The following is a 12932-nucleotide window of genomic DNA, read 5'->3' on the forward strand; positions in this document are numbered from 1 at the left end:
AAAGGGTTAGCCTCCAGGCACTGGTAGGTGGAACTACCCTGCCACACCTCAGTTTCTATGAGATGCCCGTGGAGCTGAACCAGGAAATAGTAGCAGTGGGAGGGGGTACCTGCTGCAGTCTGGCCTGATAGAAAGGGACACTGTGATGCTGCTGCTATTGGCCCACCTGAGACCTCAGACTGGCAACACCACCACCATGGAGAGACTAAGTGCTGCCCCTGGTCTTCCTGAAAGGCATGGGGCACTGCAGGCTTCAGGCATCAAGGCAAGGCAGGAGAACAGGTCTCTCTTGCATTGAGGGGGGGGGGCGCAGAGAATAAAACAAGAGCTACCACTGCCTACATTCAAAGAGGGTGCCACTAAGTTCAAAAAAAGTTATGGAGGGGGGCCTCAAGTCAAAAAAGGTTGAGAACTACTGCTTTAAGGCTGCGGTAACTAGCCATCAAAGAAAGCATGAATGATCCTCTCCTCCCCACTGTGCTGCCAGACAGCAAAGCTAGCAATTACATCAGCTACTTGGGTCTTCTGGGCAGAAGGCTGAGCATTTTGGTCCAACTACATTTGTGAAGCCTAGGGCTGCAAATTCAGGAGCTCAAAAAGATGAGAAACGTCAACATTTCTAGTTGAACATGACAACTTTGGCTCTGTGCTTTATTGAGTAACTACATTAAAGATTTTGAATGCATAAGTCTCCCATGCTGCTTCTCTCAAAACAATATAAAAAGGCTATCTTAAATAAACAGTCCTACAAGTTTTTCACGTATAAAAGAATGCATCACAACATCTGATATGGCTAAATTAAGCAGCTCTCTCAAAGACTAAAAGCTGTATTTAAAGTGGACAGTAAAACAAAACTTACAACTTTATAACCAGTACCTGGAACTAAAATCTGGCATTATCCCGACAAGTAAACTATAGATCTGTTAGGTATCCAGGTTGTAGCCATATTGGTCTAGAGGCAAAACGAACTGGAACTCAGGGTAGAGGCAATATCTTTTATTAGACCAACTAGATGTTTGCAAAATAGTTGGTCTAATAAAAGATATCCCCTCTACCATGAGTTCCGATTCCTACAGATCTGTTGGCATTTTGAGTATCTATATCGTAATAGGCAGGGAGAAGCTAATAAGCATCATGACTATTAGCAAACTTACTGCAGAAGACAATTCATTACAAGGTACATTTAAACCTCTGAGAGAGAGACAGACAGAGCAAGCACGAGCATGCATAAAAAGTTTTTTGTTGGTTCTTATTTCAAGTGTATTCAAACAAATACTCACCATCCACAATTCAAACCAGCTTAACATACACACAAACACATTAAGTAGTCCACCATGAATTTTAGCAAGTAAGTTATAAAATTGTTACCTAGTCCACATTACTGAAAATTAGCAGGAAATATTTTTCTAAGCCTCAACATCATGTATAATTGGGAAATGGAGTGTGGTACATATCATGTGAAAAGGAATGTCGCAAGAGAAAGGAATACCATTTGCGTTCTCAGAAACACACTTAAGAGTGCCATGTTTCCAACTAAAACTCAAATATACAAAGGGAGACTTGGATAGATTACTATCCCACTATTAAAAAAAATAAAATTCAATAAAATAAACCTTAAAACACTGCCTTAAGGGGGGGGCAAAGATTTTTTTTAAAGCTCAGTTACTCAGCCTGGTTGCTGCACAGGAAGTTATATGCAACATGGGACAGTTTGTACAGGCTCCCACAGGAATGTAAAGAGATAAAGAAACAAAGCTCCTTGCACACATTATCCATCAATTATACAAAACTTACACAACAGCCCTAAGAAAAAAGAAAAAGGAGATAGAATTGCCAATGTGTTAAGCTTCCCTTTGTCTATCTCCAGCTACTTAAACATTAGAGGATTCCTATAAATACATTATAGTTTATTTGCTAAACCACCACATAATGGGGCACAGTATTTTCCTAATGTCATCAACCATAACTCTGCCACCATTTCCAAACAAGTTGTTTCTGAAGAGGGCATCTATTTAAGAAGATCATCTCAAACAGGCTATGGAGTGTCAGGAGCCCAAAAATGTTCTGCAATATTTAGGAATAGGTGAGGAAAGGAGAAAAAATACAAGAAGCCTGTACAACACTGCAGGGCTTGTTCTTCCGTGCCAGGGAAGAAGGAAGAAACATGAGACATGTAGCTGAAAAGAAGGCAACCAAAAAGATCTAGGAAATGAGATCCAGTGACAGAAAAAGCATAGAACAATGCCTCAAAACAAGAGCAATTAGGCACTTCTTTGAAGTGCCCAGGCCATTAACGGATTTATCACTTACCTAAGTATAACATCAGTATATTTGCTGTGTCCCATAAAGGCAGGATGCCTCTTCCTCAGCATGAGGACGCTCCACAAACCTACAGAATTCTTGACCTGGTAAATCTCTACAATAGTACTGCAAAACTGTTTCTCCCTTCCGGTTTTTGGCTAGTCCAGAATCATACTGAAATTGAGGCTTGTACAGATGGTATTAGATCAGGCTGGTAGAGGCTCAATCCAGAGAGGAAAGGGAGAAAATAGGGGGATATCTAGATTACTACATACTACAGGGAGGCTACTACAGGGAGGGCTAAACTACCACCCAGTAGGCTTTCAGAGACTACGTAAAAAAAGCCAGAAGTATTTTCAACCCATTTATCTATACTTATTTGCTTATGATCTTTTTGAGGTAGACTTCACCATGGTTATTTTCTCCTCTGTCACCTTCATATAGTGTTACAACAGTAGGCTTTTTAATTTTTTTGTGTTACAGGTCAAATGAGTCAAATCAGTTCAGAATCCTCTAGATCGGGGTGGGCAAAATACAGCCTGCCAAGCCATTCTATCTGGCTCAGGGAGGGGAGGGGGAGGGCTAAAAAGTTTAGAAAATTAATATTCATCTGCCCCGGCTGTCTGTCATGCGGCCCAAAACTCAGTAGGCGGCCCTCCACCTAAAATAATTGCCCACCCCTGCTCTAGACTGAGCAACACTCAATTGTTCAAACACCATACGTGGCACTACTACTGACAAATATCCACCACCCCAGACTTTTCAGCCTAGGGCTTCAGATACTCCCAAATTCATTGGTGGGCATCCTACGTGCAGTCCCAAGCCTGGAGGTGTGGGGTTTGGATGCCCCCCAACTCTCACTTGCCCTTAGCCAACGGCCACAAGAACTAGGCAGGCATACTATACATGACACTACACCCACTTCCTTAGTAGACTTCTCACACAGTGTAAAGCATGATACAGAGACTACACAGGCTGCACCATGCTGCAGATTTTCTAAGCGGCCACAGGCAGAGTTCAATTTCTTCATGGGCTGGATCTGGCTCACAGGCCACAGGTTGATAACTCTTGTCTTCCGAGAAAGATGTACCTGTGCTTCAAAGTCTACTTGTCCTTTTATCTCATGAGATTTTCTTGACCTTCAAAAGTACAACTTAGTTTAGGTCCACAGTGCTCTTCAAACTACTTCTCCCCTGTAGACACAGAACAACCAATGCTCTAAATTTCAACACAAGAATAAGAAGAGAGGCTTCCTTCAGCTCTCAGGCCACATGCACATTGTCCCATCAGACTCCAAGTTCTAGACTTCCTGGCACCCTATGAGGCTCACCATTGACACAAATCTTTTTTCCAACAAATTAATGAGATGGTTATGGGATAATTTTGAGGGGGGGAGGAAGCTATGCTGACATGTTCATTAAATAATGTGAAAACTCAAACCATTGTTGCTATTAAAAACAAGTTTCAAAGCAGATTGAAATATATGCATCAGCCAGATGCACGCTTTTTAACCAGAGATTAATTACTTCTAGCAAATGGGTCAAAATAATTACTTACATGGATATGCAATTGGTGTTGCATGCATACCCCCAAGAGGAGTTAAATTTAAAATTTCAAAAAAAATAACGTTGTTTAATGCTGCACGTACCCTCTTGTCAATGGGTTCTCATATCTCCACTTAATTGATAGTATACCACCTCTTATATTCTATAACTCAATTTTTTGATTTACTGAAAGAAAATATTTAGGATTCTAGTAATGTGAAAGGACCAGGAATCCACACAGATAAGCCATCCTGAAGTACTGCAACTACAATGGTATTTTAGTGAATATAAGCAGCATTACCTCCATAGATGCCCATTCCACAAAATTACTGGGCCAGCAGGCTATCACTAAAGGTAAGAGCAATAAGTTTGAGGAAAAGGGTCTTAATTGAACATTAGTAGTTACTTTTCTTTTTGAAAACAGTGGCTACATCAAAGGCCACATGGAGAGAATACTACTATGAACAGGTACAGAGAGAACTTCAGGTACCAATACTGCACATTTCAACAAAAGCAATACCCAAGATGCAGTTGTGGTAATACTACACCCAGCAAATTATAATGTTGATACTGGATTCTCTCTCACTTCATAGCAAAATGGGCCACAGGTGAAAAGTCAATCTCTTGTTATTAGTCCCACCAGGTAGGAACAATCTAGATTTCTCAAAGAACAGCTCAGATCAAATAAGAGACCGTTTAGCATTGTGGACCATGGCCTACTTTCTCCTGGTAAAACAAGGACTGAGAGATAATAATGGACAGAATTAAGTCCTCACAGGGAAAGAAATTGGAGGCCATATTTGATAAGAATTTGAAGCACTGAATGCAGCACCATCTTCTCTCTGGGGAGTCATGTAATGAATGGCCTTTATTGCATGGATATCAAAAACCCAAGGAGGCTGCTAGAAACACAGTTATCAGTAAACAGTGAGATAAAAGACATTCCAACAATGGCTGCTACTGTGAACCCAAAACTTTTTTTTAATATCGAGGGGAAAAGTGAAAAAAAAGTTGCTATACCACTGGCCGAACTACTAAAAAAAATCCATTCTTAAAAACACTCCTCTTAAATTCCCAATCCAGATGAAACTTCATTATCTCTCAGAATCAGCAACAGCTTTTGCAGCATCTTCAATTAATCTTTTCGCAGCTGTTGACTCTACAGGAGATGACACTTTCCACTTGTCAGGTAGGACATATGCTTTTACTAATTAGGAAAGATTTCCATCTGCAGGTCTTAAATCCTTTACTAAGTACTAACAGTCTTAGGAGCTCCACCAACTACTTTAAAGAGTTTTAAGACTTGTGTTATTTTAAGAATTTTCAAAGTCTCTTTTTACTTCTCAAGCTATTCAGCAATATGCAATTGCCATATTAACAGTTTTGACCCATATTTCTCAGTTATTTTCTCAAAATTTCTCTAATCGTATTTTTTGCAAACAATACATCCCTGAAATAAAATTATTTGTTTTTGAAAGATTCTTCCAGCATTATGGCTACGTGCAGCAGAAACAGAGCCTGATCTTCAGCAGACTCACCATCCCTTTCTTGCATAAATAAAGCTGAATCCCTTACTGCTGTTGACAACAGCTTTCCATGACTGGATCTATGATGCTAAAAAGACCTAAAGAGTCTGTGAAATAGAGACCATAGCTGAACAGGCTGTGCAATACAAAGTTGCTAAGGAGCAACTAGCATACAACAAACTTGCCCTAAGAAAGGTTAGGCTGATTACTGGAATATCAACACCATTAAAAAGAACACTTGAACGGTAACATCTCCAAAGTGAATGAGAATAAGCCCTTAAATCAAGTGACTCCTTCAACTGCCTGAATAGTAAGGCCACAGCTGCTGCACCGTGGAGCAGGAATCAAACCACTGTTTCCAACCCCATCACCTCAGCCAAAAATCAACTTCCTTACCTAATATATACCCCAATTTTGGTGACTGATTTTTGGGGGAAAGGTTTGTGTTGTATGTGAGAAAATATGGCATTTATCTCCAAATATTCTAATTTATTTTTTAAATATATTCTAAAACTAAATATGTAGCATACTGCAGCCAGACTTGTACAATAAATTATAACCAAATGATCAAAGTTTAGTTTCCTTTTTTAAACAAAGAATTACTACAAAAACCTCTTCTACCCAATTAACAAGACTGCATAATGCAGTCAATGGCTGCATCTACACAAGATGATACTGCACAGTAGCAACGAGCTACACTGCAATATCTCGTGGCTGCTTCACAGTAGCTTTGTGGGACACTAACCGTAACACATTACTCTGTGGTAGTGTCAGAAAAAAAAACTGCTGGGACACTATTGCACAGTAATGGCAGTCACTGCACACTTGTTCAGTATTTGGTTATGCAGACATGGCCAGTGAGTAGAACAGACACTTAGTGGAGACTCTTCTGACTGTAGAATCTGTTGATAAAGCAGTATGCATAGAACTGCTGCTAAATGGCCACTATCAAATAATATTAAACACAGACATTAAGAACATATTTACTTCTGAAGTACCCAACTCAAAAGAGATGATGAAGTTTCCAAAGGATCTACTGGTGCTTAACAGTCCTGGACAGACAGCATTTTCTTCTTAAAGTCTAGGAAAGGAAGTTTCTCACACAATACTGCCCACTCTCACACAAACAGAAGTTCCCAAATGAATGGATATGATCCTGCTCCTCCCTGCTTGTAAAGGGAGGGTATGGATGCTCAAGTGTCTGACTCAACCAAGACCATGCTTGGAAATACGTGCTCTGAAAGTCCTTAATGCTGTTCAGAGCTACACTATTTCCAAATCATTGGTATGAAGCCAGGGCTGTCCAACTGGCAGCTGTGGGCTGCAAGCAGCCAACAAGACATGAACATGTAGCCCCTGAACTCCCACCCAACCACTGCTGCCCCTTGCTTCAACTGCAACAATACTCAGGGTCTTGGGGCTCCCCTTCTCTCTCTCAGCTTCTGGTGTCTGACCCACCCCTAGCAAGGTGGGACAGGGTGATATAGCATGTGGTGCCAAGTGAGCTGGCATCTCAGTGTCAGTGTGGCACTGTGCCACAGGACAGCCAGGGAGTGACCAGTGAAATGGGTCAGGAGGGCATCCACACATGCAGCTTGATGGCTCCATGGCCCCTTCTGGTGTGATCTATGGGGCATGTAGCCCCCAGCCACTTAGAAGCTGGTATGATATGAAGCCAATAAATTACATACTCTAAAGGGTTAGAAAAAATTTCTTTCTAGACTTGAAGAAATTTAGTCCTTTTCCAACTGTTCTTTGCCACGGTATTACCAGCAAAATGGCTTTGTGATCAAAAGGAACCTGAAAGAAGTGGGTAGTATTGCGATTAAGGCACAGGACTAAGTTCAGTTCCCAGTTCTCCCAGACTTGTTGCATAACCTCTGGGCAAGTCATTTAACCTATCTCCCTGTTTTTCAACCATAAAAAAGAAGAATTAACAATGGTGCTTTACCATAGAGGATGGCTGTAGAGAGAATTTCATTAAGGTAGGCAAGATATTTAAAAAAAAGAAAAAAAAAAAAAGATAGCCTTATAAGCATTTGGATACAAATATGTGATTAATGGCTGGACACAGAGTTCACATACAGATGTGTACCCTAAAGTCCTCTATGGTCATCAAGCCAACATCTGTAGTTTGAGCCTTAGTAAAACAAATTTTTCTCGGATTCCTTTCCCAAATTTAGTCTTTTGGATCTTGGGCTTCAGCAAGAAGTCTAAAAAACTTCAGCCAGTCTGATTTTATTGCAATTAAGAGTATTAAGGAGAGACACATAGAACTCCCAATAGTGCTCTTAGGAATAAGTGTTATTAGAACAAGGAGACACAATGCAGTTAGCTACCTTTTTACTTCTGTATACAAGAGGGAGAGGGGAAAGAAAACCTAAGATGGCTAGATAGAAGACAATGGACTCTTCTGTTGATGCATACAGAAGTTTTTAGAGTATCTACTGCTTTTTAAAAGGTCCCATGGTTTGCAAGACAGCACAATTTCTAGAGCTGGTTAGATGACAGAGAATCACTTGCAAACAACCCCTCTCCTCAAAGTGCAAAGTGTGGATTTAACTAATGGTTAGAGATCACCAAGCTGGTGCAGCAGTTCCTAAGGCTGAAAGCCTGCAACAAACTTCCTCAATAAGAATTAGAAGCAACAGGCTCTCCCCAGGAAACATGAATCCACCTAAAACAGTGTGCTACATCATGCGATTATGGGAAAGGAAAAAAAATTCTCTCTATTGGCTTCCCCCTTATAAGGAACACTGGCATCCTATAGATTGATTGGTTCCAGATCCATCAGTCTCCTGGAAATCAGCTGAATGTCTTAAGAATCATCACTGAATCATCATCAGGTCAAAGCTGGCAAATTCCTATGACTCCTATTACAAGAACAGTCTATTTTGTCTGATCCATTAACTGTTCCAACTGCTGTAATTCTATTTACTAATAACTAACTTCTTTCTGCTCTATTCAGTTACAGTCTCTACTTGGGGTTATGAAGCCCCACAATCCAAAATACCTTCTGTAGAAGTGGCTTGCCTGTTTTCCATCTCAAGATTTAAGAATGCCTAAAGGGACGTAGATAGAGTTATTCCAAATCAATTTTGTGTGGACACTTATTCCAAAATAACATGTTTGCCCACAGAGTTAATTAGGAATAATTGCCTGTGGAAAAAGCCCAAATCATGAAAGCTGCTTTTTGTTTAATCATATAAAATGCTTCTTGTTTTTTACAACACCTTATCAAAAGCTGCCATTTCCAGTTTCCTGTGTTTTTACAGTTTCCTGCACTTCCTTTAGGGTCTTCAGTGCTGGATGCCTGGGCAAGGTCTATACAGGAATACAACACCCTGCACACTGGAAAGCAGGTGAGATTACACAGTATTAAGTACCACACTGTACATGCATACATCCACACATCTCTCTAAATTCAATACTTAGTCAGTTTTAGCTATGTTCTCTATACTACAGATAGCGAATATATCAGACCTGTCAAACTAGAACAATATCTTGCCTACCTGATTATATAAACATGACACTAAACTTTAGGGAAATTCAACATCCCCGTCCCCACAAAAAAACCCAAACACATTACTTTTAAAGAATGTGTGCGTTTTGCTTTGCAACCTTAACAGTCAGGATATGCCATTACTACATGCTAACCCAGGGATGGGCAAAATATGGCCTGCGGGCTGCATCCGGCCTGTGAGGCCATTCTATCTGGCCCGCAAGTCCTCTAAAAAATGTAGAAAATTCATATTTATCTGCCCCCGCTTCATGTAAAAAATGACAGGAACCAAGGGCAGTAGGACCCAGGGGAAGCCCACCTGGCCCCACCCCACCCCACCCTCAGCTGGAAGCCCCAGTAGGGGCTTCTGGCCTGGGACCACATGGCTGCCCTGTGCTGAAGCCTCAGGTAAGGGTGGGGGGGGAGAGGGGAAGGGCAGGGGGGACCCCAGGTGGGGAAGGAGTCCAGGGAAAAGCCAAGTGTGGGGGTGGAAAAGCAGCCCCTCGCCCGCCCCATGGCTGGGACCCCGCACTGCAGCTGCTTGCAGCCCACCTGGGGCTGCCTGTGCCTGCTCAGGAAAGCCCCACATGGACTGCGAGCAGGTGCAGCAGGGAGCGCCAGCCACAGAGGAGGCAAGGGGCCACTTTTTCCCTGTGCTCAGCACCAGCTTCTTCCCTGCTGGTGAGCAGGGGGTCGGGGCTGTGCACTGCCCCCCGCCTGTACCGTGGAACTGGGGGGCACCAAGTGAGGAGGCATGGAAGCCAGCAAGAGCATGGGGCCCACACCGGTGTCCCAGGGCCAATGCCAGCAGGGCCCAGAGCAGAGTGGCAGGAGTGTGGGGTCCCAGCCAGCATACAGAGCCAAGCCAGCTCCCCCCTCTCCCTGCTGGTGCAGTCCAACCCGGCTCCACAGACCCCTGCCAGCCTGTGCCCCGCTTTGGGCCCCACCATTGCTGGCCCTGGGACATTAGTCCTGAAATGATGACCGGGGAGGAGGGCACCTGTTAAGGGGCAGGGCACCCCATGCAGCCCTTGACAGCCTGCCAAAACTGAGTAAGTGGCCCTCTGCCTGAAATAATTGCCCGTCCCTGTGCTAACCCTTAGTCTTTGTCCCTCCTTTAGGCAAATGAATTATAATAGTAATCTGAACATGTGCCTGTTGGGGTAGTGGAGGAAACATCTATTTGAAACAACTTATGCTGAATGATGGTTCTTTGCATTCAGTAAATAGGGCAGGAGTCTGGAAGATATGCTTAATTTGCCATTTCAACAGCACTGACCAAAACTATATTATTTAGCAAGAGTCAAAAAGCAAGACCAGACAGGAAAAGAAAATGATGGCAGAATGATCCAGTAACATGAGGAAGTCAAGGCTTCATCAGAAACATGGCATCTACTCAGTCTTCCTCAGTGTGAGCTCACAAAGAACATGAACAACTCGGAAATGTGTGCTCAGATGTGTTCAGAGTCAGTTGTTTCCTGAAAAAGAAGTCTGCTTCCCTCATTTCCTACCCCCAGGGCCAGGTTAACTACAGTAAAAGTTCTGTTAACTGGCATCTTACAAGCCCACACGCTCCACTAACCTGGCATGCTGGCTTGCAAGATAAAGTGAAACCCACCGTGGCACTTCTGGTTTCTCCAAGCCCCCATGGCTTGAGGCAAAGCAGCCTGCGTTGCCGAGCCCCCACGGCCCGGGGGCATAACAGGCTGCGTGGGGCCTGCCTCCCTGTCCCACAGGGCCCAAGGGAGGGGCAGCAATGTGGCAGGAGGGGCAGCAATATATTTCTAAGGGAGATCTTCCTTTCTGGTCTGCAGAATTGAAAGTAGGATCAAGCCTGTTAACAACCAGAATAGGCCTCTACATCCTCCTCTTAAAGACTCTGAACTGCAAAACCCATAAGAAACTAAAGACTGTGCATTTAAATTCTGAAATACTAATCACATTACATTTTATTTTGTGTGTAGTATTTATCTAGGGATAAAAGGAAACAATTCATTTGGCCACTTTGAGATGGGAAAACAGGTAAAGCAGTGCTTCACATCCTTCAAAGGCAAGGTTCACAATTCCCCAAAGTAGGATTTTTGCTGAGGCACTTTTCTTTCAAATAAACAGATGCTGCAGAAGACTACTGAAGAGAAACTTATTTCATCATCAGCAAGTACCACTACAAGCACTATCTTTTTGGTAAAAGCAGCATTCAGGAAGTCTGTAAATCTAAAGTTACATTTTTGTATGTTAAAATGCTTACAAAAATTATGAACAGAACCCCATATAGCCACCTTACAAATCTCTCTCTGCTCCCAAAATACAGGGAAATATTCTGGCTGACAGCCTAGTTTTTCCAGGTCTGACAGCTGTGTATTTATAAACTTGTTTGATACAGCTTCAGCAATGTTGTGTTGGAGCAGTTTGAAGCGGTTTTCCTATCAAAGGAGTTTAAAAAAAAAAAATCTGCAGCCTTTTAGAAAAGACTCTTCCTATATAAATGCACTCAAAGCGTCTTCTTCCTGTTAAGTCTATTCCAATTTTTTATTTTAAAATGCATAAGTCCGGGGCAAAAAAGAAAGGACCACAACATCTTTGTTCTAGTGAGAAATACCTTTGTCAGTATAACTCTAGCAATGAAAAGCAGGCATATTTGTAGGATTCCAGAGATAAGGCTCTTAGCTGTAAAATATAGTGCATTGAAGTAACGCTACCAAGAATGCTGACCTAAAGGTAAAACAGAACATGTGCAAGTAGGAAGTCTGAAAGAGGGTTTGTGATGACACCATAAGAAGTTAGGCTGAGAGATAAAACAGGACTTTTCCTCTTTAAAAATCATGTATATAGTATTGCAAGGAAATCCATTTCAGTTAATTAATTCCTAATGTCCTAGAGATGACTAAGAAGTGTTTGCACAAGGCATTTCCCTTCACAGTCATTACATCAAGTCCTCCTGGAAGAAATCCGAGAGCCAGGTATACTGCTAGATCTGGCTTTTACATCCTTTTTGTTACACCATATATTTAACGTGCTCCATTTCCTACAGTATTTGTCAAATGGGGGGGAAAAAAGGGTCATAACTCTAACTACCTCCCCTCAAATTTTAAGTTTCTAGGTGGCACTTCCTTGGATCATGTCTCAGAGGAAGTGGGTTAGTAGACATTTTATGGTAAGATGTAGCGAGGAAGTGGTTGCCTTCATAGTCCAATCCTTGAACCAAGACCTTCTTAGACTGTCTGCAACCTTCAGCAAGATGCCTGGACTCGTTTAGTTCATCCCTTGGATTTGCAGGGTCTTCAGTTTGATCATATTTCACTCCTTTTTTGGAGGGATCTGCAAAATCTGCCTTGTGGAGTTTAATGGAAATACTCAAAGGTCTTGGCCTTTCAAACAAATCTAATGAATTGAGCTGAATACTGAGAAGCCATCTTGAGCATGATTTTGAAACTATCTAGGCATAACAGTCTCTCCCAAATTAATTTTTCAGCTACTTCAGCCTCCAAGATATCGTTTTGGTCAATACAAGGTACCTGCTCTTTTATGAGTCTTGCTATTCTTATGGAATTTTTCCCTTTTGCTATCTATACTGGGCCAAGTCCAAAGGACAAAGAAGAATTCCTCTATAAAGAGTTTAGAATGACCTGCCCCTCTGTGCACTATAGATAGCCACTAAGAAAAATGGTTTTTAAGTTCTTGAAAGTTTTTCAAAGGTTACAAAGAAGAGCATGTGAAGACCTATACTAAAAGTCAAGTCTCCGCTACGGAAAGAAAAAGTGTGTTCTTAGTTCAGATTAACTACCATAAGCTCTGGTTTTAGTAAAGACAAAGAGTTCCTTTGCCACAAATACATGTGAAAGAGACTACACCAAAGCCTAGAGTTTGTGTCAACCAAACTCAAGTTACAAACTGCCTTTTCTTCATTAGGCCACCACTGGATTTAGCTAGCTTGAATTAAGAATTCTTCCTCAATAAAGACATGGACAAAAAGTACAGATTCGAGCTTTTGCATCAGCTTCTCTGCCAGACACAACTTGAGCCTCTTTATTCATTTCAACATGGAGAAATGTGAATTCA

At 41.9% G+C, this 12932-nt stretch overlaps 1 protein-coding gene across 4 annotated transcripts in view; it reads right to left on the minus strand.

Moving 5' to 3' along the window:
* MTA1 (metastasis associated 1) overlaps window positions 1–12932 on the minus strand; it is a 126681-nt gene that overhangs the window by 102923 nt on the left and 10826 nt on the right. The window contains exon 1 of one of the 4 annotated variants that reach the window (XM_090050382.1): window positions 2311–2504. The exons of the other annotated variants lie outside the window; for them this stretch is intronic. Coding sequence (XP_089906508.1) covers window positions 2311–2323 — 13 coding nt within the window. The 5' untranslated portion in view covers window positions 2324–2504. Of the gene's footprint in view, window positions 1–2310; window positions 2505–12932 lie in introns of those variants that run through there. 4 annotated transcript variants of the gene reach the window in all.

Source organism: Crocodylus siamensis, chromosome 5 (genome assembly GCF_052110815.1).
Source record: "Crocodylus siamensis isolate JL-2025a chromosome 5, ASM5211081v1, whole genome shotgun sequence".
Taxonomy (NCBI): domain Eukaryota; kingdom Metazoa; phylum Chordata; order Crocodylia; family Crocodylidae; genus Crocodylus; species Crocodylus siamensis.